Source organism: Mastigoproctus giganteus, chromosome 5, assembly GCF_048544385.1.
Source record: "Mastigoproctus giganteus isolate SK-2022 chromosome 5, ASM4854438v1, whole genome shotgun sequence".
Classification (NCBI taxonomy): Eukaryota; Metazoa; Arthropoda; class Arachnida; order Uropygi; family Thelyphonidae; genus Mastigoproctus; species Mastigoproctus giganteus.
Genome location: NC_143579.1, coordinates 65,055,732 through 65,081,852, shown reverse-complemented (window position 1 = coordinate 65,081,852; position 26,121 = coordinate 65,055,732). Strand labels below are relative to the sequence as shown.

At 36.1% G+C, this 26,121-nt stretch overlaps 1 protein-coding gene across 7 annotated transcripts in view; it reads left to right on the top strand.

Annotated features, from left to right (window-relative positions):
• The window catches only part of LOC150085455 (uncharacterized), a 1,845,429-nt gene that overhangs the window by 770,567 nt on the left and 1,048,741 nt on the right, over nucleotides 1-26,121 (top strand). For all 7 annotated transcript variants that reach the window (XM_090374043.1, XM_090374041.1, XM_090374042.1 and 4 more), the window contains 2 exons: nucleotides 338-12,106; nucleotides 17,234-17,380. In XM_090374043.1, the coding sequence (XP_090230169.1) occupies nucleotides 338-12,106; nucleotides 17,234-17,380 (11,916 nt within the window). The remainder of the gene's footprint in view (nucleotides 1-337; nucleotides 12,107-17,233; nucleotides 17,381-26,121) is intronic.

Sequence of the window (26,121 nt, the reverse complement as noted above, 5' to 3'; positions counted from 1 at the left end):
CATTGCTGTAGTAAACATTTTTTAAGTACTTATTCCTATGTCACATTACCAATATAACTGTGTATTGAGTATTTTGATTTATTTACCTTATGAAGATGTGTGTTCATGTATTAGTTCAAATTTAGCAATATAAGTGTTAAGTTTTTGCTTATGTAATTGAAAATAGGGTTTATTTTTAAATCTTTGCCTGAAAGTATGGGAGTTAACTAAAATATTGTTCTTTCTAAGGCAATGGGAAATTTCTTTAACTTTCTGGAGCTAAGGATTTTTATTGTATGTGCATGTTTGTTTGGTGTTTGGTCTTAAATCTTTCTTTCCTTTCTCTTACCTTATGTAGTTTTCTGGCCTCATCAGTCAAGCTGTTCCTGTCACTCTGAAGACCTTCCATACTATTATAGAACAAGTTCCTCTACAAGAATGTCTAGAGATAGATGATGTTTATGATTTTACAGAAGATACAGTTTATGCTAAGTCAGCTGAACAAATGTATAGAAAAGAACAAGATTTTAATTATGAAATGGAAACTGATACATCATTAAGGGAACATCAGGAACTAGAAGTTAAAAAACGAGTTGATTATCCTGATGGCAGACATGTAGAGGAATCAGAAGAGATAAAGTCATTTTACCAAAAGTTTGAAGCACCTATAACAGTAACAGAAATAACATCTGGCACATATCAAGGAAGAGAAGATGAATCTATGAAAACAGAATATATAACAATTGTAAAAGGCATTTTTAATCCTAGAACTGGAGAAATGTTGACTTTAAATGAAGCAGTTAGGCAAGGAATAGTAAACATAAAATCAGGACAATATATTGACCCAAGAACAGGGAAACGAATGTCCTTGCATGATGCATCTGAAAAAGGCTACATTAATAAAATTTTTGTTTCTAGACTTTTTTCAAATTGTGGCATAAATGATCCCAAAGTGGGAAATGAATTATCATTCTTTGCGGCTGTACAAAGAGGATTTTATGATATTGAAACAGGATCTTTAGTAAACCCTGTAAGTGGTGTGGTTATCACTCTGAATGAAGCAGTCGAACTTGGTATTGTTAGTGAAGAAAAGCTAAAAATTCTTATTGAAATGAAAGTAGTGAAACTCTCCAAACTTACTTTGAGTGAAGCTGTACAAAAGGGGCTACTTGATCCTAAAACTGGAATATTTAGAGATCCTGAAACAAAAGAGGCTATGGGAATAACAGAGGCATTTAAAAGAGGCTTTATGGAAATTCTTCCAACGATAGAAAATGAGGGTGGAATTTCCTTAGCAGAAGCAATAGACAGAAAAATGGTGCAAGAGCAGTCAGGTCAAATTGTTGATAGAGATTCTGGTGAGAAATTTACAATTGACGAGGCTATTTCAAGAGGTATTTTGTGTTCTGACATTAAGGAAATTGTAAACACAGAAACTGGAAATATAATAACTATTCCTGAAGCTCTCTTGAAAGGTATTTTACATGTTCAAAGTGGAAATTACATCAATGTTAAAACAAAAGAACGATTAACTCTCCCAGAAGCACGTAAAAAGCAACTTATATTTCACTGTCTTACTTTAAAGGAAGCCTGTGAATTGGGTTTGCTATGCAACTCAGGAAAAATTATGGATCCATTAACAAAAGAAGAATTAAGTCTAATAGAAGCATCTGCAAAAGGAATATTGGATTTAGAAGCAAAATGCATCGTAGATCCTAAAACAAATGAATTAATTACATTACCAGAAGCTCTGTACAAGGAAATTATTAAACCAGATGGAAAATTTTATGACTCTTCACTTGATAAATTAATATCACTGAATGATGCAGTTGAAAGTGGATTTCTTACTTCAGTATGTCGCAAAATGGTATTTGAAATTGAAGGCATACAGGATTTGTCTGGGGAATATATTAGCTTTAATGATGCTGTTGCTAAAAACCTCATAGATTTAAACAATGGTACTTATATGGATTCTGTTGGAAACCTTCTCACATTTGATGAGGCTGCAGAAAAAGATTTTATTCAGCCTCAAATATTTGAAATATTAAGAAAACCTATTGGCATAAAGGATGAAAAGAATAATGAATTAACTGTTCTTGAAGCAGTGAGAAAAAGTCTACTTGACCACAGGACTGGTCAGGTAAGAGAGCCAAAAACAAAAAAGCCTCTTTTACTAAAAGAAGCAGTTGAGAAAAAGTACATTACACCCCAAGGTGCTGCTGTTCTTAAGAGTCTTTTGAATATTGTTGTTACAATGGCCACTGTAACTAGAACAGTAACTAGATATATAACTGTTTCTGATGATGGGAAAATTGGATTTCAGAATGCTATAGAATGTGGATTAATTGATGAAAGAAAAAGTACTTTTAAAGAGCCTGCCACTGGTAAAATTATTCCTCTTGAAGATGCAATAAATAGTGGCATCCTGAGCCTGACTGCAGAAGAGTTACTTAAATTGAAATCAAAAGAGCCATCTACTTCTGTTATATCTCATATTATTACATCTGATTCAGAAATTTCAAGGCCAACTACACTCCCCCTTTCTTCCAAATCCCCACTCACCAAAAAGAAAGTGTTACCAACTAGATCTTCACCAGGTCTGGTCTCCCATCCTAAAGACATTGACAGCAAAACAGGTAAAAAGTCATCACCAACAAGATCGGTATCTCCTTCCCAAGATCCTTCAAGAAGAAATATAATTAAAAAACAATCTTCAGATGAAGTTATCGTAACTCTACCAAAGGTTGATTCTGATAAGCAAATAGTTGAACACATTTTAGAAGAAGAATATTCTGTTGAAGGCCAAGATACATTTATGGCCAAAGCAAGAGATTTACCATTGCCAAGTAAAAAACATGTTGATAGTTCTGAAGTTCCTGGGGTAGGGCTGAAAAGTATATCTCCACATAAAGTACTTCCATCAAAACGTTCTAATGATGCAGATATGCCATCAGAAGAAAAGACTGCATTAATAAAAGGGAAACCAGGAACATTAATAAAAACATCTCCCACATCTTATAAGAAAGAACTTATGGCAAAAGCAGATATATCTCCAACTGCTGAAATTCAAAACATCTTGACTGCCCCAATGGAAACAGAAGTGTCCATTGAAGAAGTTAAAAAATCAACCGTTTCAAAAAGTAAGAAAGCAAGTTCAAAAGAAGCTGATATACAAAGAAAAAGTCCTGTTAGGATAGAATCTCCAAATAAGACCTCTCTCTCTGAAATTCAGTCAGAATTAAAATCGCCAACAAAAGAGAAAATTCACTCTCCAAAATTATCCCCTACAAAAAAGAAGAAAAGTGATATGCAACAAAATTTTGATACAATGTCAAATGCATTTCTTGTCACTGTGAAGACTTCAGCTCATTTGAGTGATAAATTGTCCTCAGCTGAACCCACTGTTAATGGTGTAACAGAAAAAGAAATTCCACAGCTAGCATCTCCTTCCAGTGAAAAGAAACCCACCTTACAGGATTCCATTGAAATTAAACAAGTAGAAGTAAATGATGTTGGAAAGATCAGAGATTCCAAAAATGAAACTGTTTTCCTTGAGAGGACTAGAAAAGTATCCCCTCCAAAAACAGGACCAGCAAAAGCATCTCCCACTCGAGTGCCAAAGCCTAAAGTCAAAGATGCCACAGAATTTCAACATGATGTTGCCAAAGAAACATCTCTTGATGATCATGCATTACTTTTAGAACATGAAGATGAACAACAAGAACCAAAGTCCTCTATATCTGTAAAGGATTCCAAGCTAGACAGTTCAGTTCCAGTAAAATCCTTTCTAGAAAGAACCATTCCCAAACCATCCTCTCCAGTTAAAAAAGAGATTTCTGTATTACCTACTCAGGAAACTTCAGCATTTAAAATTACTGAGTCTGTATTGCAGCAACAAGTTGAGTCAAGACTACCGGAGGATATTTCTGAAGTTCCTGAGCATAAGGTTGCTTCTGTAGGACGGACAAGTACAAAAAAAGCGGAATCTTCAGTACAGCCAAGCAGCCTTAAAAAAACTCTATCACCTACAAGATCACCAAAGAAAGCCGAAATTAAAGAAAGTATTCCAAAAGTGAAACCAAAATCAACTGTAAAAGATGAAAAGCAGTTATCTCCTTCAGTAGATATGCCAGATTCCGCAAAGAAAAGATCTCCAATTCAACAAAAAACTATTGAAGTAGTGTACACAAATGGAACAGGTGAAAACATATCAGTAGATATCATTAGAAAGCATTCACAGGTATTTGAAATTCCTCAGGGTGGATGGTACTTAAAAGATGCAATTAACAAAAATCTTTTTGATGTGGACTCTGGTCTTTTTACCATACTGGGAACTGATAGATTAGTTTCCTTTGAAGAAACAATTAAAATGGAGATAATTAATCCAAAATCTGCTTTTGTTGTAGAGCCAAGTACAAAACGCACTATTTCTTTGTTGAGGTCTTTAGAAAAAGGAATACTAGATGCTATGGGTCATTATTGTAATGCGGATAAAAAAGAAAAAATAACTATGAAAGAAGCAATTAAAAGAAAATTGATCATTTTGGAAGAAGGAAAGGAAATAAGCATTCAGAAGGAAATGCCTTCCAAAGTCATCCAAGCCATCAGTACTGATGGCCACCCAAAAGGCATTGAATTATCATCCAGATCTAAAACAAAAGAAAAAACTTCAAAAGAGTTGATTGATTCTGATACCATTCTTTCTGTTTCAAAAGTTGGAGAGGAAGAAAAGATAATAACTCTGAAAACATCCGAATATGTTGAAATTGATGCAAATATTTACTATGATCCGCATTCAGCAACAGTCTTGGACAAAATTACTCAAGAAAAAATGGAACTCATGACTGCCATTAAGTCTGGAAAAGTAGACCCAAATGAATTTATTTTCAAATATGATGATGAAGAAATTCACTTAACTCTGGGAGAAGCTATAACAAGAGGTCTTGTAGACAGAGATACAGGAGATTACCAGAACAAGAAAACAGGTAAAAAAATATCTCTAAAAGAAGCTGTTTTATTGGGAATAATATTTCTGTCAGGCAAAACAAGTATTTTGAAAACCATTTCTCCATCTGAACAAGTGCTTTACAGTATTACTACAACTACTACAACTACAACTGAACCAAAAGTTACTCAAGTAACAATTCTTGATACACAGTCTGGCAAAGAAATACCAGTAGAAGAAGCCATACAGCAAGGCGTCATAGATTTTGAAACAGCTAAGAAATTTATGGAAACGAGCGGTAGAGAATCTCCATTAAAGATATCAGAGGAGATCATACAAATAACAAATATTCCAAGTGAATATACACAAGAGATCACAACTGGGAAAGTATTACTTGATGATATGAAAGATGCAGATGCCCTGGCACCAAAATATACAAGCAAGACTGATGTATTTTATCAGAAAGAAAAAGAAAGCATCTTGAGAGTTAAGGATCCATCAACAGGAGAATTCATAACATTAAATAATGCTGTTGAAAAAGGTTTAATTGATTCAAACGTTCTTGATAGAATTAATCAAGGAAATGTAACAGAGTTGATTACAACTACTATGATTACTGTTATCGATCCAGCCACTGGTCAGAAAATTTCACATGATGAGGCTGTGCAAAGGGATCTTATTCCATCTTTTGGAAGAGAAAGTCCTATTAAGGAATCTTTACCTGTTTCACCAACTAAATACTTGAGAGGTGATATTCCTGAACCTAAATTTGAAGTTACCTTTGGTAAAGCAAAATCTCTCGAGATAACAGAAAAGAGTGGTGTGCAGGTTATTCAGAAAATCAGAAGGAGGGTTTTATCTCCAAAAGATGCAGAAAATGAGGGTCTGATTGATAAGAAAACAGCAAAAATTTTGAATGATATTCAGTACCTTAAAGTAAGTGATAAAGAAAGTGTCACTTTGGAACAAGCTTTGGAATTGAAAATGATAGATGGGCAAGGAGGATCGGTTCTTGATTTTAGGAGGGGAGAAACTGTATCGATTAAAGAAGCTTTAGTTGCAGGGATCCTGGATTCTCAAAGTGGAAAATTGTTAATTCCAGTGGGCTATTCTCTAAGCATTCCAACTGCTTTAGAGCAGGGTTTAATAGAACTGAAATCTCAAAAATTAATTCATCCAGAAACAGGTGTTCTTTTAACTCTTCATGAAGCAGTGCTTTGTGAGATTATTAACCCACTCTCTGTTATATTTGATGGTTCTACTTGTCACTCAGTAACTTTAGAAGAAGCAATCAAGAAGGGAATTATAAATGACAGTAATGGTGAAGTAAAAATTGCAGATAAAAGAGTAGATGTTATTGAAGCTGTTGAAAACTATCAGATATTTGAGAGGCCAAAAGTAATTTCTTCGAGAGTTCCAGCTCTAGCTTTAACATTTCCCGTTGCTTTACAGTATGGTTATGTTGATGTAATATCCAAAGTATTTACTCATCCTTATAGTGGTCAGAAAATGAAAATAAATGAAGCTGTTGAAAAAGGATTTCTTATGGTTGTTCCATTCATGCCAATAGAGGATAGCATTGAACTTACTGAAGCATTAGATAGAAAATTGATAAATCCAGTATCTTTACAGATGAAACATCCTAAAACAGGAGAAGAAATAGCAGTAACTACAGCTGTGGAATCTGGTCTTCTTCAAATTCAACCTTTATGTATTCCATCAATAAAAAACAAGGAACAGGAAATACAAGCAGCAGAGGTGATTTCAATGGAGACACCAGTTTTTATTGTAGAATCCAAAAGAGTAGAGGTACAACAAGGGTATACAATGAAAAATCCAGTTGAAATAATTGATTTGAGTAGCGGGGAAGTAATTCCAATAAGGGAAGCAGCTGAAAAGGGAATTGTTAAAATTGATATTGAATCTGTTGAAAGAACCAAACCATTGACATTCACAGAAGCTTTGGAAAAGGGATTGATTGACCTTCAGTCATCCACATATACAGATATTATTGGTAGAACAACTATACCTTTGTCAACAGCACTCAAAGGAGGTATTTTACGTCCAGAAGAAGATGTAGTTACACAAAAAGAAGTTAAACTCAAGTATAGTATTACTGAAGTTTTCAGTGTCTTATATGACAAAAATTCTCAAAAATTTAGGGAGCCCACATCACACTCTCTTGTAACATTTGAAGAATTAGTTAATAAAGGTGCAGTGGATCTAGATGTTGTAATTTATGATATAGAAAATGGGGAACCAATGACCACAAAGGAAGCTATAAAGAGAGGAAGAATAGACCGAAGAACAGGAAAGGTAATTGAGCCCAAATCTGGTACAAAGGTTAATTTTACAAAAGCAGTAACACTTGGGATGCTTGCCGTTATAAGTGCACCAGTTTTAGCAGCTGCAGTGGTAGCTGAACATGTGAAAACTATCAAAACAGCAAAGTCAAAACCTGGTTCTAAAGCAACTAAAACTTCTGTTTTGCCTCCTAATCAGGAAATTATTTCTTCAAAGGGACATTCGTTATCTCCAGTAAAAGAAAGAAAATCACCTGAGTTTGTTTCTGTTAAGCATGGTAAAAGAGTAGATGGAGTGCCATCACCAAGGCACACATCTCCAAAAGATAAATTTCCAGATGTTTCAGAGGCTTCAGCTAAGAAAAAAGTTTTGTCACCAACACATGTACCCACAAAAGTTCCTTTACCTGCACAGGCAGGAACTGGTGAAGAAAAGCATGTGTATGTAGAAAAATCATTACAAGTTTCAGCAATTCAGGATAAGTCTGAACAATCCACGTTGGCTCCAGAAGATATAGAAAAACAGATTTACAAGAATTTGCTTCCATCTTCAAAAATTGTTGAAATTGACAAAATTACTTCTGAATCAAAACCAGTTCCACTGTCAGCAACCTCTAAATCAAGAGGATTAAATGTTTCAGATGAAATTATTGCAGAGCAAGAAATTTCATTTGTATCCAAAGAAAAATCTCTAACAAAAGATAAAATGCTTACTGTAAAACCTGAAGAATCAGTTTTGCCACAAATCAAAGGGAAGTCCCACAAGAGCGACAAGGAAAAATCTCCTGAAAAAGTTAAAGTCCCCCCACAGAAGTATATTGAGTTGTCTTTAGCACCTAAAGATAAAGAAATGCCTGAATATTCACAAAGGATTACATCTAAATCACCAGTGGGATCTCCCAAACAAAAAAAGGAAATATCAGAAACAAAGAAAAAACAAGCAACCAAAGATAAACCTCATCCCGAAAAATTGAGCGAAATAGTTCCTAAGTTGAAAGCTAAAGAATCACCATCAAAGGAAGCTAAGCAACTACTTTCTACAGGGAAAGAAGGATTCCCAGAAGGTGAGATTAAAAGAACTGTAGATAAAATTGAAATATTGCATAAACCCAAAAAAGCAAATGAGGAAAGCCCAACATCGTCTGCAGAGATAATGAAAGGCTCTCAGTTAACAGGAAAATATGCAGAATTTCCTTTAATTCAAGCTGAAGAAACAGCTGATGCATCGGCAATGAAGTCCCTTCCAGTACATGAAGTTAAAGAAACTCTATCTCCAGAAAAGAGTAAGGACCTCTTTCCACTGCAAAAACCGAAAGACTTGCCTATATCAGAAAAGGCTAAAGGTAGACCTGTAACCTTACCTATTAAAGAGGCCTCACAACAAGAACCGAGTGACATTTTTCATGAAGAAAAACTTGGGGAATCCTCTCCAACAAAAAAACCCTTAGGAACATTTCCATTGCAGACATCCAAAGATTTTCCAGCAGAAAAACTCGATCAGATTTCTCCCATACTAAAATCAGAGGTTTCTCCAATACAGAAACTCAGAGAATCTCCCGAAGTAGAAAAGTCTATAGTAATATCACTAACAGAAAAATCAGAAGAAACTTTTCTAGTCCCAAAATCCAGGGAATCATCTCCTGTAGAAAGACTTAAAGAATTTCCCACTATTAAAAAACCCAGAGAAACTTCTGTAGAAAAACCCAGAGCACAATCCCCAGTTCAGAGATTGCCACAATCTTCTCCAGTAAAAAAGTCAAAGGATATCATTCCAATACAAAAATCCAAGCCAGCAGAAAAATCCAGAGAAATGTCTCCAGTTGAAAATCTTAGTGCTCTGATAGAAAAGACTAAAGATATTTCTCCAGTAGAAAAGCCTAGAGCTGGCTCTCCAGAAGCAAAGCCTAGAGTTAGCTCTCCAGTAGAAAGAGCTGAAATTTCTCTATCCCAAAAGTTTAAATCAGTCCAGAAATCAAGAGAAACTTCCCCAGTAGAAAAACCTAAAGAGACTTCTCCAATACTGAAACCCAGAGAGTCCTCTCCAGTAGAAAAACCCAGAAAAGACCTGTCAATACAGAAGTCTAAAATTTCTCCAGAAGAAAGAACCAGAGAAATTTCTACAGTGCAAAAGCCCCAATCCTGTATAAAAGAAAAACCTAAAGATATTTTTATAGAAGATAAACCTACAGCAGAAAAACCTGGGAAAACTCCAGTAGAAAAGCTTAGAGGTAGAGAAATTTCTCCAGTAGAAAAGCCCAGTGATATTTCTCCAGGGAAATATGACCAAGCTGAGAAACCCAGAGATGTTTCTCCAGTAGAAAAAACCAGAGATTCGGTTTCTCCAGTAGAAAAAACCAGAGATTCGGTTTCTCCAGTAGAAAAAACCAGAGATAGGGTTTCTCCAGTAGAAAAACCCAAATATATTTCTCAGTCAGAACAGTTGAAAGAAGCATTTCCACTAGAAAAATCTAATGAAACTTCTACATTACAGAAATCCAGAGAAACTTCTCCCAAAGAAAAACCCCAGGAAATTTTACCAGTGCAAAAGCTCAAAACTTCTCCAATGGAAAAACCCAGGGATATTTCTCCAATTAAAAAGCCCAAGACTTCCCAAACAGAAAAATTTAGGGATGTTTCTCCATCTGACAAACCCAGGGATGTTTCTCCATCTGACAAACCCAGGGATGTTTCTCCATCTGACAAACCCAGGGATGTTTCTCCATCTGAAAAACCTAGGGATATTCCTCAGACTAAAAAGCCCAGAAGTGTTTCACCCACAGAAAAGCCCAGAAGTGTTTCACCCACAGAAAAGCCCAGAGGCACGTCTCCCACAGAAAAGCCCAGAGGCACGTCTCCCACAGAAAAGCCCAGAGGCACGTCTCCCACAGAAAAGCCCAGAGGCACGTCTCCCACTGAAAAGCCCAGAGGCACGTCTCCCACTGAAAAGCCCAGAGGCACGTCTCCCACTGAAAAGCCCAGAGATATTTCTCCTACTGAAAAACCCAGAGTTATTTCTCCAACAGGAAAGCCCAGAAGCATTTCTACAGAAAAACCAAGAGGTGTTTCTCCCACTGAAAAACCCAGAAGCATTTTGTCTATAGAAAAACCCAAAGATATTTCCTCCACAGGAAAACCAAGAGGTGTTTCTCCCACTGAAGAACCTAGAAGTATTTCTCCTATAGAAAAAACCAGAGATATTTCTCCTATAGAAAAAACCAGAGATATTTCCCCCATAGAAAAAACAAGAGGTGTTTTATCCACTGAAAAACCCAGGAGCATTTCTCCTACAGAAAAACTCAAATATATTTCCCCCACTGAAAAACCAAGAAGCATTTCTCCTGCAGAAAAACCCAAAGATATTTCCCCTATAGAAAAACCAAGAGATGTTTCGCCCACCGAAAAACCTAGAAGCATTTCTCCTACAGAAAAACCAAGAGGTGTTTTGCCCACTGAAAAATCCAGAAGCATTTCTCCTACAGAAAAACCAAGAGGTGTTTCGCCCACCGAAAAACCAAGAGGTGTTTCGCCCACCGAAAAATCCAGAGGCGTTTCTCCCACCGAAAAACCCAGAAGCATTTCTCCTACAGAAAAACCAAGAGGTGTTTCACCCACCGAAAAACCCAGAAGCATTTCTCCTACAGAAAAACCGAAAGATATTTCCTACACTGAAAAACCCAGAAGCATTTCTCCTATAGAAAAACCCCAAGATACTTCCCCTATAGAAAAACCCAGAGGCATTTCTCCCACTGTAAAATCCAGACGCATTTCTCCTACTGAAAAACCTCGAGGTGTTTCTCCCACAGAAGAAGAATGCAGAACTATTTCTCCCTCAGCAGAACAGAGAGGTGTGTCTCCAGCAGAAAAGCATAGAGACTTTTCTCCAGCTAGAAAGCCCAGAAGCATTTCCCCCACAGAAAAACCCAAAGATATTTCTCCCACAGAAAAACCTAAACGTAGTTTTTCCACTGAAGAATATAGAGATGTTTCTCCCATAGAAAAATCCAGAGATGTTTCTCCCACAGAAAAATCCAGAGATGTTTCTCCCACAGAAAAATCCAGAGATGTTTCTCCCACAGAAAAATCCAGAGATGTTTCTGCAGTACAGAAGCCGAAACCTTCCCCAGTACAGAAACCCAAAGCAACCTCGCCTAAACAAAGGTCCAAAACTTCTCTAGTAGAAAAACCCGACAGAATTTCTACCACTGATAAACTCAGAACTTTTCCTACAGAAAAGGCAATAGATATTCCTCCATTACAATTAAAAACTTCTCCTTTAAAGAAATCAAAAGAATCTAGTCCTGTTAAAACACCAATTGAATTTTCCCCAATGCAGAAGTCCAGATCTCCCTTAGAAAAATCCAGAGAAATTTCTATTCTAGGAAAAGAACAAGAAATTTCTTTTGTACCTAAACCTAAAGAATCTAAAATTGAATTGCAGACTTCTGATTTAGGTAGCATTACTTCGCCCATGCCAGAAATACTTCCATTACAAAATAAAACTGGTTATATTCATGAAGAAATTATCCAGAATTTACCTTTAGAAAAGTTATCTCCCACTAGAGAAGTAGTAACTACTCGTGATATTAGTAGAACTCAGATCACTGTAAGAGAAACATACACACAGATTAGGAAAGAGGTATCACATGTAACTGGATATTGCCTACCGGTGCGAGAAATGGTTGAAACTGGTATCATTAATCCAGATACATGTTATGTAGTGGCAGGTGAACCAGGCAGGAGAATGACAGTTCAACAAGCATTAAGTGAGCATTTTATTGATCTTAATACTGTGGTGGAAATTAGAGGGAAGTCAGAAGTCAAGCTGGCAGAACTACCTTATAGGCTTCCATCTGCACCATCTGATGAACAGTCTTCAACAGTAAGTATTATGCAAGATTTCTTTAATAAAGGAGGCAAAAATTATCTAACCTTACTCCAAGATGAAGCAGTTATTAGCAGTGATCATGGAATATTTAATGATAATAGTATTAGGGTTATAGATTTTAAAACTAATAAATTTATTTCTATGACTGAAGCAGTTTTAAGATCTGTTGTAGATAAATGTACAAAAAAGTTTTTAAATAACCAAACAGGAGAAACCTTTTCTTTTCAGGATGCTGTTAAAGCTGGATTTATTGTTAAGTACCCATTTCTTTCTCTTTCTTTTTATAAGCCTTTTACTTTGCATCAAGCTATTGAATTGGGAATATTTGATAAGGAAAAGTTTCTTTTTAAAGATCTCAGTTCTGGAAATTATTTTCCTCTCTCCTGGGCTTTGGATACTGGTTTAATTTTAAGTAACTGTTTCACTGTATATGATTCACATATTAAAAGTATAGTTTCATTTAATAAAGGAATAAAGTCTAAATTAGTTGATTTAAATGACAATATTTATATTTCTATTTCTGGTGATAGATTGCCATTTTTAAATGCTTTTCATAATGGTTTTATCGGAGTCAATCAGCTTTCAATGTCACTAGAAGCCTTGGTAGCATATGGCTTCTACTCTCATGAAACTTGTATGATAAAAGATGCTATTGCCAAGGAAGAAGTTTTTGTAACTGAAGCAATTAGACGTGGTATACTAGAAATTAATAATACTGAAGTAAAAGACATGAAAAGTGGTTGCTTTGTTAATTTATCTGATGCTCTAACACTGAATATTATTGATAATTCTGGAAATTTTAGAGATACAATAACTAATTCAGTCCTGAATCTTCAAGATGCTATTACAAGTGGTTTTATTAAAACAAAGAGAATTAAGATATCACTTGTAGACGCTATTAATAAAATGATTTATGATTCCCCAACAGGAAAATTATGGGATTCAGCAACTGGAAGGTATATTACATTTGAAAATGCATTAATAAATAACTATATAGATGTCCAGTTTGTTGTATTTAAACACAAAGATAAAATCATTACTTTTGAAGATGCAGCCAATTTTCATATTATAGATATCACAAAAGGTATAATAACTTATCCCATGGAAATGACATTTGATTTTGCTTTGGAAAAAGGTTATTTAGCAGAGGTAGAATTTCCAGTTTCTCTTCAAGAGGCAATTAATCTGCATTTATATGATAATAAAATTAAAAGAATTATGGATTTTAAATCAGGTGAATATATTTCTTTAGAAGAGGCTATTTCAAGAAAGTTTATCAGTCCTGATTTTTTAACAATTAGGGATGCAAAGAAAAATGATATTTTAACCCTTTCGGAATCTGTGAACTTAGGTATAGTTGATCTTCAAAATATGGTAATACTGAACACACAGACCAGAACTAAAATAGATTTCTATGAAGCCTTAGAAAGTGGCATTATCATACCACCTACAAAAAATATATCTCTTCAAGAAATTGTATGCAAGGGCTATTATGATCCTGTTTTAGGTGATATATTAAATTTTACTACTAAACAGAGAATATCTGTTGGAGAAGCCTTAAATAAAGGTATTATTGATCATACATCAACTGTGGTCAAAGATCAATTAACTGGTGATATTTTACCATTTAGCAGTGCTGTAGAAGCAGGTATGATTGATGTACAGTGTGGTAACATGAGGCTTAAGGGTAGCACAGAAACAATTAATTTTAAGACAGCTTTTTTAAAGAAAATTTTAATTAATGTGAAAACTCCTCTATCTTTGCAGAATTTATTTGAAACAGGTATTTATAATAAGGAAAAAGCCAAAATTTTAAATCCAGATGGAGGACAATATGTTTCTTTAGGAATGGCTGTCAAGCTACATCTAATTAACCCTAAAGCTGTTTGTGTGAGTCAGGAAATATCTGGAGAATTCAAAGAATCAGATTTAACTGAATCATTACAGTCTAGAATTATAGATGAAAATACTGGCCAAATCAAATGGCACAAAGAAACTATTTCATTTTTCGATGGATATAATAAAGGACTGGTCAAAGATGTTAAACTTCCTTTATCCTTACAGAAAGCTATTTGTTTGAACTTTTATAATGAGAAAACTGGAAAAGTAATCAATCCACTTACTCTGTGTTCACTAACTTTAGAAAATGCAATTCATACCAATGTTCTTTGCCCTGTATATCCATGCACTTGGAACTCTGAAAATCAGAGGTTATTGTCCTTTGCAGAAGCTGTACATGATGATATCATTAACTTACATTCTGGGCTCTTCAGAATACAATCTGAAAGTTATATTTCATTAACTTCAGCACTGGAACAAGGTTATATTATAAATTCTTTGGAAGCATCAAACCTTTTTAATGTGCTTCACACTTGCTTATTTGATAGATTAACAGGAAATTTTATTAATCCTTTTACAAACAGAAGTGTCAATCTTGAAGATGCAATAAAAGAAGAAATAGTGACTCCAGATAATTCATATTTAAAAAATAAATCTGATGATACAGTTATGAGCTTAAAAACTGCTATCAGCCTTGGATTAATTAATGCAGAAACAGGAAAATATGTTAATAGTGATACTAGAGAAGAAATAACCTTGTGGAGTGCTTTGGAACAAAATCTGGTTATGTGTAGTGCCAAAAAAAAGTTATTTACTAAATCCATTGTTGGCAAGAGCTCTGATTCTGATAAATTCACTTCATTAGGTGAATTAAAACCACTCACTAGTTTCACTGAAAAATTTCTATTTGATAGAGAGAAGAAATATTTATGTTTGGAAGAAATTGTACAACTATTCAATTCTAAAACTAAACAGTTTAAAATTCCATATTCAGAGAAAGAACTAAACTTTGCTGAAGCTGTTCATAATGGTTTGATTGATAGTAAAAATTTCATACTCATGGACCCAGCAAAAGGAATCTTTAAATCTATACAGACTGCTATTGATGAAGGATTAATCAATTTAGAGAATAGTACCATCTATGATCCAAATAGTGACAGGATTATTCCAGTTTTAACTTGTCTAAGAGACAAAAGATACCTCTCTTTGAAAGAGGTTTTGCTCTTGTTTCAGTACACTTCTGGAAAGTTTTATGATCCCACTTCTGGCCTTGAGCTGAATGTCTGTGAAGCCTCTGAAGAAGGATTGATTGATTGTAGCCAGATTCTTGTAAAAGACCCACTTACTAATGAGTTGATATCAGTTGAAAGTGCAGTAGATGCAGGATTGATTGATGTTGATAGAGGAACTATGAGACATCAAATATTAGGAAAAGAGATGCCTTTAACTATTTTCTTAAGAGAAAAATGTAACCTTTCTGTCGATGAAGTGCTAAGATTATTTAATTCAAAGGTGAAGAAGATTATTGATCCATTCACGGGAAATTATTTGGATTTTTTAACCTTTGTAAAATTGGGATATTTTAATAATCACTTGGTTTATTTGAAGGATGTTGTGTCAGGAAAAATGTTACGATTGGAGGAAGCCATAGATTACAATATGTTCTTAGAAAAAGAAATTGTTCTATATCATATAAAATATGAAAATTTGTCATTTGTGCATCCAGGAATTAAATCAGCCATAGTGTGTTATGTGAAAGGATTATCACTTGAAAGTGATTCTTTTGTAAGTGTTAGTGATGGCTGTTCTTTGTATGAGGCCATCGAATCTATAAAACTTAATCCTGAAACTGCATTCTATATAGATAAAAGGACTGGAGTGTCATTGCCTCTAAAATTGGCAGTTGAAAAAGGCATTATAAATCATTCTGACTCATTGCTCTTTTTCCGTTCTGGACTAGGAATAGAAACACCAGCTTTTGTAGTTTCATCAGATATATTTATTTATTTAAGAGAGCCTTATTCCTTGCTTACGGCATTAGAATGTTGCTGGTTGGATTTTAAAAATGGAAGGATATTAGATCCTGCGACTGAAAAATCATATAATTTGAAAGAAGCAGTTATGATTGGTTTCATAGATTCAAGTTCTTTTATTTTTAAGGATACAAAGTCCCACAAACTGTTAAACTGTAATGATGCTATCATTGAAGGCATTCTGGACCCTGAAGGAGGCTTTCTGTGGGATTCTGTCAATCATGAAATGTTATCATATGATGTTGCATTAAATCATGGACTTTTATTAACTTCTAACTGTCCTTTGACATTGTTTGAAGCATTAGAATATAATATTTTTGATTCCACCAGTGGCAAATTTCATAATCCTTATACTGGTTGTTATTGCACAATGGGAGAAGCTGTTGAAAGGAACTTAATTGATCCAAATGATACACTGTTTTCTGATCCCTGCACTCTTAAAGTTTTCAGTTTCCAGCAAGCTGTTGAAGAAGGTTTCTTGGATCTAACCAAAAGCTGCCTGGTTGATACACAAACTGCAAAGCAGATAGACCTTTATTCTGCACTAGCAGATGGATTCCTCAGGAAATCAGAGGTTTGGGTAAGAATCCTTAAAGGATATAAAATCACTTTTGTTGCCTTTGGTTGCAAGCTTTTCTCCTTTTTGGCTTTATCATCTTCATTGCATAAGCTCGAGGCTAGGTTTGATTTAATTTATTTCTTGACAAAAGGTGCAAACACACACATATGCAGGCATTTTATAACCCTTCTCAAATTGTTTGCTAATATTTTGATTTTGCTTATTAAAAACTTAATTTTTGAAAATTATCATCTGCTTTAGAGATGTTAGTAGTGATAGTATTGGTAGTATTCTGGTACGTTATTCTAGTACCCGTCTGGTACTAATATCAGTTATTGTGCATGCTTTTTTAGCATGTAATATAATTTTTTTATATAGTTTCATTGTTCACTCCTGACTATATGAAATAGCATTGATATAAAATATGTCACACAGTTAGTGAAATGTGATCTCACAAGTATTACAGATTATTTTTTTCTGTAATTTCTTCTTTGATTCAAGATATTAGACATTATCTGACTCTGCATGACCCACCTATTATTTTAGCACATTACCTCATAGTATTGCATCAAACTCTTTCGTTTATTACTTGCTGCCTTTACTGAGTTTTCTTCAGTGGTCCCAGTTATTTATACTGTGAGGGCTCCAAAATACATATTTACAGTCATTAGCATTATTTCTCTATTGCAGGCTGCTGTTGAGGAAAAGTTCAAATCATGTGGTGAAAATATCTCCAAGTTTGTTGTGTGGTTACAGAGTGTTGAACTTCAGCTTGCTGAGCTTGGCTTGGTTAAAGAGGATCTTTGTGAACTTCAACACCAGATTAATACAATTAGAGTAAGAAAATTTTTGCTTACTTATTTGCAGGTTTAAAAACAAATTGTGTATAATATTTTATTTTATTGGTGTTAGATATATCAAGCATTATCACTCAACGATAAGGCAGCTTTTTTGATTATTAGTTTCATGTACATCATGGTGCATTTAGCATTACCGTTATTAGAAGCATATGATGCAAGGAAGGAAGTTTATAATATCAGCCAAAAAAAAAAACACCCTTTGAATTTCACCCATCCATTCACTCTAAATGTTTGTCTAGTTCTGCCTTAAACTTATTTGAGTTGCTGACCTCCACTACAACAGATGGAAGTTTGTTCCAACTATCAACCACCTGCTGGCTAAAGGCAAATTACTGCACATCTATTCTATAAATGTCTTTCCTCAATTTGAATTTGTCACCTCAAGTGAGTAATCTGAGCAACAGGAAGAATCCCATTAACAGTCAGCTTTCTCAGTCCATTCAAGGCCTTATTACACCTCAATTAGATCACACACAGGTGCCTAGTCTCCAGATTCTGCAATTTGCAGAACTCAAAAGCCTTTCTTGGTAACATCAACCCTTTGTTTCACTCACCAATCTCTTTGCCCTACTCTGTACTTTTCCAGCAGCTCTACATCCTTCCTAAAATGAAGCCTCCAGATCTGTATGCAGTACTCAAGGTGCCTGACCAATGCCTTATACAAGGCAGGAATAATCACCCCCTTATCCTTGTTAGCAAAATTTCTGTGCATCGTTGGCAAGACACCATGAGCTACACTTGCAGCCTGTCTTGCACTGCTCAGAAAACTTCATATCTGACTGCACAATTACCTCCAGGTCCTTTTCATTCTCCACATCTCTGAATGTAGTACTACCCAGTTGGTACATTACTCTGGGGTTACTGCTACCCATGTGCAGTACTTTACATTTGTGAATGTTAAACTTCAGTTGCCACCTCTGAGCTCATCTGTTCAACTTTTATAGATCCTGTTGCAGTAGTGTACTATCATTACTGTCATTAACAACCCTGCCAACCTTCGTATCATCTGCAAACTTGGACATTAACCCTGATATACCTTCATCAATATTAGTATTAGCAATGGCCACATGGTGCAAGGAAGCCTATGGCTTATGCTGCACCAGCCAAAAAATAAATAATAAAAAAAATATAAATAAAATAAAATAAAAAAATAATAATAAAAATAAAAAGAAAAGTAAAAAAAAAAAAAAGTAATAATAAGAGAAAAGGAAATAGACAACTTATGTTTTCCCTCCTCCCGTAGGTAATTAGCCAATTGGCCAGCTGATCTTTGAATTTCCCCAAACTCTCAGCCTCTAACCCCCATGTAGGTAACTTATTCCAGTAATTTATAACTCCAGTTTAAACATCTTCCCCTGTAACTTGAAATTATGACCACCTAGTTAAATTAGGTGCCATAATTTCAAGTTATGGGGGGAGAATCATTTATAACCATGAAAATTTCATCCTCATTCATTTTACTTATGTCTCCCTGAGCCTCAAACACCTCAATCAATTCTCCTCTAAGATACCCAGTTTCCAAGCTCTGCAACCTCCATATTCAATGTCTTTCCTCATGCTGATGCCCTTTTGCTGATCTCACCAGCAAAAGGGCGACCAGGCGAGTCACCTGTCTTTGGATCCTTTCAAGAAGCTCAATGTCTTTCTTTAGGTGCAAGTCTCCATACTTTAACACAGTATTCCAAGTGTGTTCTAACAATAGCCTTATATAATGGGATTATGATGTTCTTATCTCTATTAGCAATTGTGTGATAAATCATCAATAGGACACATGGGCCTTCCTCACAACCTGTCTACAATGCTTGGAGAACTTCATGTCTGACTGTATCGTAACACCCAAGTCCCTTACCTCTACTACTGGCTTTAGTTCAACTCCACTAAGGTGTATAAGTTATTTTGGGGTTACTGTTCTCCAGGTGTAATACCTTACGCTTTGCTGGATTAAAGCATAGCTGCCATTTTTCTGACCATCCCTGAAGTCTGTCTCGGTCACTCTGAAGAAGCTCTGCTTGGCAGTAATCATTGATAAATACAGAAAACAATGGGCGCGACACTGAACCCTGGGGGACTCCACTATAAAATTAGTCCACGAAGAGCAGTGTCCATTGATTACCATTTTCTTTCTTCTGCCACAACTCTTTTCTATATCTTACAGAAATGCTTGAAAGCTTACTGTTTAGAACTGTTCTACCTATCAGAAACAGTTAAACTATTGGGCAAAAGCAGCTTTTATTTCTGTGTAAAATTTTTAAAGCTTTGTATTGGGAGTTGGGTACAAGGTTATTACCACGTTGACCAAGATTTTTGCAGCTCCGGCGAAAGCTAAGTTTTCATTTATATTTAGTCATTTTATTGACTTAATTGTTATACTATATTATTTTCTATAAGTAGCTTTATAGTTCTAGCCAAGCTCCGTGGTTTATTTTTTAAATTAGATAGAGATTTTGAAAGTGAATACTTAGTGTCCGTAATTTATAACTCCAGTTTAAAAAGCAGTTTTGCCATTGTTATACGATATGGAATAGCGTAAGGTTAACGTAAAACTAGATAGCGAAAACATGGTACTGTATTAGAAATCTGTTAGATTACTATAGTATTATCAATTAATCAGTAAAATTTATTAATCTTATTAAAGATCATTGTTAATTAAATTATACTTAATGGAATCATGACCCAGACTATAGCAGAAAAGCAGCATTTACAGAATAGCCAGAGTGCTGTGGCTTGCGGGAGAACCGAAGGGCGAAATTCTCCAACGCATCACAGTCTCAAAAAATGTGCGAAATGTGAAATGTAAGGGCACAAAGGAAGGATGCCTTTGTGTGTACTAGGTGTCTAGAGTGTCAAGAAATTAGGTGCCAACTTCGCATTCTGATGGGTGTCTATGAGAGCTTGAGGTGTAGGGTAAATGCCCTGAAAGAAATTAATATGAGGGGCCCATCAAGCTCTTAGCTGTCCAGCTCAGTGGCAGAGCTTACTCCTGTGCATCAGGCAACACAGAGGCAATCTTCAAGCAGATTGCGCTGGTCCCACAGGAACTAATTATTGTTGGTGACTATATTGTCTGGGAGACGAAGAATATATTATGCAAAAAGATAGATGGAACAGGACCAGGGAGCAAAAGTTGACGTTGTAGGACAGATATCATCTATTAAGGGCACAAAAGGTGACTTTGTTGTACACCTTGGCACTGAGGACCTTAAGAGTAAAAGATCTGAAGATTTACTTAACAAGTACAGGTCAATGCTGGAAAAAAGTCGCAAGTTAAGTTAAATTTGAAAGTGTCTGCAATTTTGCCCAGACACAATAGGAGGGAGTATATGATGAGAGCCTTATCAATCAATTTGGTCCTGGAAAGATTGTGCAAGGCTCATGAGGTAGAATTTTTTTCAGCGTGGTCTGTGCTTGCTAACAGGAGAGACTGCTTCTACAGGGAGGGGGATACATTTAAATAGAAAGAATGCAAGAATATTTGCTGATACTATCAAGGCAGTGTTAGGTGGGTCGGAAAACTGCTAGATCAGGGGGAAACACAGATTAAAAGATTAATGGTAACTGCAGGCAGAGGCGAAAGTGATTCTTGCTCTGCTCCTGTTGTAATGAGCAGCAGCCAGCAGCCTAGAGAGTAAGTTGCTGGGGAGTTCTTCCAAGAGCTGCTTGGAGTCACCATGGAACCAGTAAATACATGGGCTTTGTTAGGGTAACTAAGAGTAAGAACAAGTGCATGTATACTTGCATGTACACTAATGCTAGAAGTATAGTAAATATATAAAATAAAATAAAATTTTGAAGTACAACGTGTACAGAAAGGATAGGCAGGGTAGGAAGGGAGGAGGGGTTTTTCTGTTAGTTAAAAAACACACAAGCTAAGGAAATGCATCCAATTGACATGGGTGGACAGTGCAATGTTGAGTCAGTTTGGTATGACATAAACAGTGGGAAAGAGAAAATGAGAGTAAGAGTATGTTAAATGCCTAATGACTCTGATTAGTACAATGAACAGTTGTGCAGAGAAATAGAATGGGCCAGTAAATCAGAATGTCTTGTAATGGGGGATTTTAACTTTCCAGATATTGACTAAAACTTGTGGATTGGTAACTTGCATGCTAGCAAGACTTTTGTGGATTTATTGGACGATTGTTTTCTACAACAACATGTTGGAGAGGCAGCCAGAAGGAGTAATATCCTTGATCTGATTATCAGCAGTGATTATTCATGCATTAAGAATTTGCAAATAAAAGAACCACTAGGTGACAGTGATCATAGTGTACTGATGTGGGATTTACTTAAGGTTGTAACTACTGTCAAGGGTAAAGGGAAAGATTTTTATTTTCGTAAAGGTGACTACAGCAGTCTCAGACAGTTTTTAAATTCTATACATTGGGATCAACTGATGATATTACCAACGGTGAATTCTAAATGGGAAGGACTTAATCTTCAGGGACTTAATCTTGCAGGCTATTAGTCTTTTCATACCAAATAAGAGGCGCCTCCATAGCCAGGTGGGAAGGAGCAGCAGTGCGTAACACATGCTTCTTGATTAGACCAGCGTTCGATCCCGTCACCACCAAATACGAAGGATGCAGAAAGGTCAGGGAATGACCACCACATATTCCCGGAGCAATGTGGCCTTAGTTGCTAATGCTCCTAAAAACCAAACAACAACAACAATGCCAAATAAGAAATACCGTTCAAGGTTTAGGCCTCTATGAATGTCGGATGAATTAATCAGGCTCGTGGTAGAAAAGAAAAATGCATGGGATGGATATAAATTATCAAGCGATACAGAAGCCTATGGCAGATATAAGCTAGTCTGTAATCAATCACAAAGGAGGTTTTGCAGGTGAAGGCAGATTACGAGAAATCTTTAGCAAAGGATGTGAAGAAAAAAAGCAAAGAATTCTTTACTTATGTAAACTCTAGAAGGAAGGGGATGAATCAGATTGGTCCACTTAACATAGAGGTGGAGTGGATAGATGGAGGAGAAATTGTTGAAGTTAAACATAAAAAAGGCACCTGGGGCAGATGGAATCTATCCAGTTATAATGGAGGCAGCAAGGGAAGGGCAAACCCTTAGCCATAATTATGAGAGCATCCTTAGAGTCAGGGGAAGGACCCTAAGGTCTGGAGATGTGCAAATGTATCCCCAATTCAGAAGGGGGGGATTCAAAGGGTGACACAAATAATTATACACCTGTTAGTTTAACTTCTGTTCCGGGTAAAATAATGGAGTCACTAGTTAAGGAGGTGATTCCGGACCACCTAGACAAGATAGCAGTAATAGTTAAGACACAGCATGGGAGGTGGTCACAAAGGAACTGAATGCCAAAAGGGAGGTGGTCACAAAGGAACTGAATGCCAAAAATAATTTTGATATTAAATACTAGGATTTCTGGAAAGCTTTTGATACTTTTTCACATGGAAGACTGCTGTACAAATTGGAGAGGTATAGCATTAAGGGCAAGTTTCTATAATGGATAAAGGGATGGTTGAGTGGGAGATGACTGAGAGTGGTAATCAATGGACACTGCTCTTTGTGGACAAATGTTATTAGTGGAGTTCCCCAGGGTTTGGTGTTGGGGCCTTTGTTGTTTTGTATATTGATCAATGATATCGATGAAGGTATATCAGGTTTAATGTCTTCTGATTGGGAGGGGAAAAAAAATCATGTCAACCATGAAGGATATCTCAGTGGAAGTGTGATAAGGCTGACTGGAATGCCTTTACTTCTGGCACAATTTGGCATCACAAGTGTCAGCCACCAGCTCATCAGTGATGCAGGTTCATACATTACAAAAGGTATTGTCCACACTGCAGCAGTTGCAATTCCAAAAACATCTACGTGGTTTCCACCATTTCAAAACCCTTGGTGAAATTCAGAATGTGCAGCAACAAGAAAAGCCCATAACGAGGCACAGGGTATATTCTGCCAATATTCCATGACCAAAAATTTAATATCCTTCAAACATGCACATGCCAAAGCACTATATATCTGACATAAGAGACAAAGGGAATCTTGGATCTCCTTTACCACCTTAACCATGACATTGTTAAGAGGGATAACAACATCCTTCTCTAACAGACAGCATGTGCCTTCTTAGCTGCCTGCTTATATTGCATGGAAAATTTTGTGTCAGATTGAATCACAACTAAGTCTCTTTTGTCTTGAACCCCTTTTACCTGTCCCCCACCCCATATGCGACTGAAAGATTTCTGTTCCCCAAAATGCATAACCTTACATTTAGAAGAATAAACTTTAGTTGTATATACACAGGGTGATTCAGGAGGAGTAGTAAATATTTTGGGAGGTTATAGTATCAATTATTTTGAGTAAAAAAGTTCCTATCAACATGTGTACAATTCTCAATGGATACAGAGATACAGCTGTCTGAAACTGGCACGCACAGCTCCCCGAATCAGATGTGACCAAGAAGCAGTTATAACCTAATGCTGTTTAGTGTTAGACGTTGTTAATCAGCATATTCACACATGCTGAATATGCTGATATGGTATTTGTCTATGGTTTTTGTGGTGGAAGTGCTAATGCTGTTTGTAGAGAATACTGTTGATAGTTTTCTAACCACGAAACTGGATTCAAGAGCATTTACTAGTTTTTACACCAAACTGCGTGAGACCAGTACAGTTTCCAGTGTACATATTTCTTCTGAACATGCAAATGAACAAAATGTGGATGCAAGAGAACACATTCTTCAGTCAGTAGAACGTAGTCCTACTATTAGCGCACAAAGATTTTCTACGTGTATCGGTGTTCCACAAACAAGAGTATAGCGAACATTACATGAGCACGGCTTGTATCGATTTCACATACAGTGGGTGCAACACCTTCATCCAGGAGACGACGCCTAGTGACTGGAATTTTTTCGGTGGGTAAATGCTAATCGCTGATTAATTCCATTAATACTGTTTAGCGATGAAGCTACTTTCACCCGTGATGGTATGTACAACACCCGTAACTCTCATAGGTGGTCAGACGAAAATCCATATGCCACTGTAGAAAGAAATTTTCAACATCGCTTCTCTGTAAACGTGTGGTGCAGTATCATCGACAATCAGTTGATTGGGCCCGTTGTGTTATAAAATCATCTTACAGGGCCCATTTACCTAGAATTTCTGAAAACGAACTTCCACTACTTTTGGAGGATGTTTCCTTGGCTACAAGGATTGGTATGTACTTTCAGCTTGGAATTACAAATGCCAATTGAAGAAGTGCAGTGCTCAGGGAAGTATAAAAAGATGCATGGAGCAGAAACTGAACATATCTGAGACAGAATGAAGAGAGCTCATATGACACAAGGCAGTATTTAACTTAGCTGCCCCCCCCCCCCCTTGTTGAATAGAGCCCGAGAGGTTTTGGGTTTACCATCTGAGACGAGGGAGCAATATTCCATGGTGGGAGGATAAAATTCGTACAGTGAGTCACTCTTCACTAAAAAATAAGTATTCGCCATGTGGTGCACAGAAGCCCTAGGCTTTTGCTGCATAACCTCAAATACGAAAGGCACAAGAATAAAAAAAATAATAATAATAAATAAATAATAAAATAAACTATCTACTTTATATACCTTACCTTTCATGCTCGAATCCTACCTAGTGTAGCACATTTCTCTAAACTTTCAATCTTTTCCGATCTTTCAGAATAGTGAACAGAGCACTCGTAGAAATGCCAAACTGTTTGGCTATGTCAGTCTTAGAATGCACACCGTTATCTACAGCTTGTAAATCCTAATTTTATCTGCGAATGGCAAAGATATCTGTTGTCTTGGTGACATACCAATAAACATACACTCGAACTAATGAAATGAACTTCTAGCCAATGTTCATTTCATTACCACACTGCGAGAAAAGAGCTTTGGAAATCTTGAATGATTTCTCATGGTCTGGCTGCAACTCGACAGTTACTTCAATATATTTGAAGCGCCCAAATAAAAAAGTAAAAATTCAGATTAAGAGGTAGAAATTTATGGTTGTTATAAGGAAATCCTTTTGTTTTCAATGTTGTTATAATAAATGTAAAATAGCATTAGGATAATGAGAAACTGGCAGAGACAAACCACATTGGACGTGTTATTGGAATGTTAAAAAATAGGGTCGCTATAAATAGCTTCGACTGTATTAATCTAATAGTCTGTGAATTCCCCAAAACTAGCAGTTTTTCAGCCCACTTAACACTGCTTTAATAGCATCAGCAAATATTCTTACATCCTTTCTATTTAAGTGTATCCCATCCCTGTAGAAACACTTTCCTGTTAGCAAGCACAGACCACTCTGAGAAAAATTGTACCCCATGAGCCTTGCACAATCTCTCAAGGCCCAAATTGATTGACAAGGCTATCCTCATATATTCCCTCTTATCATGTCTGGGCAGAATTGCAGACACTTTCAAATTTAACCCTAACTTGAGACTTTTTTTCAACATTGACATGTACTTGTTAAGTAAGTCCGCAGATCTTCTGTTCTTAATGTCATTAGTGCCAACATGTACAACGATATCACCTTTTGTGCCCTTAAAAGATATCTGCTCTATAACATCATCAACCTTTGCCTCTGGCAGACATACTCTGGTCCTATTCCACCTATCCTTTTTGCACGATATATTTCCCATCTCCTGACATTACAGTCACTGACAATAACTGGCTTCTGTGGAACCAGTGCATTCTGCCTTGAAGATTGCCACTGTGTTGCCTGATGCACAAGAGT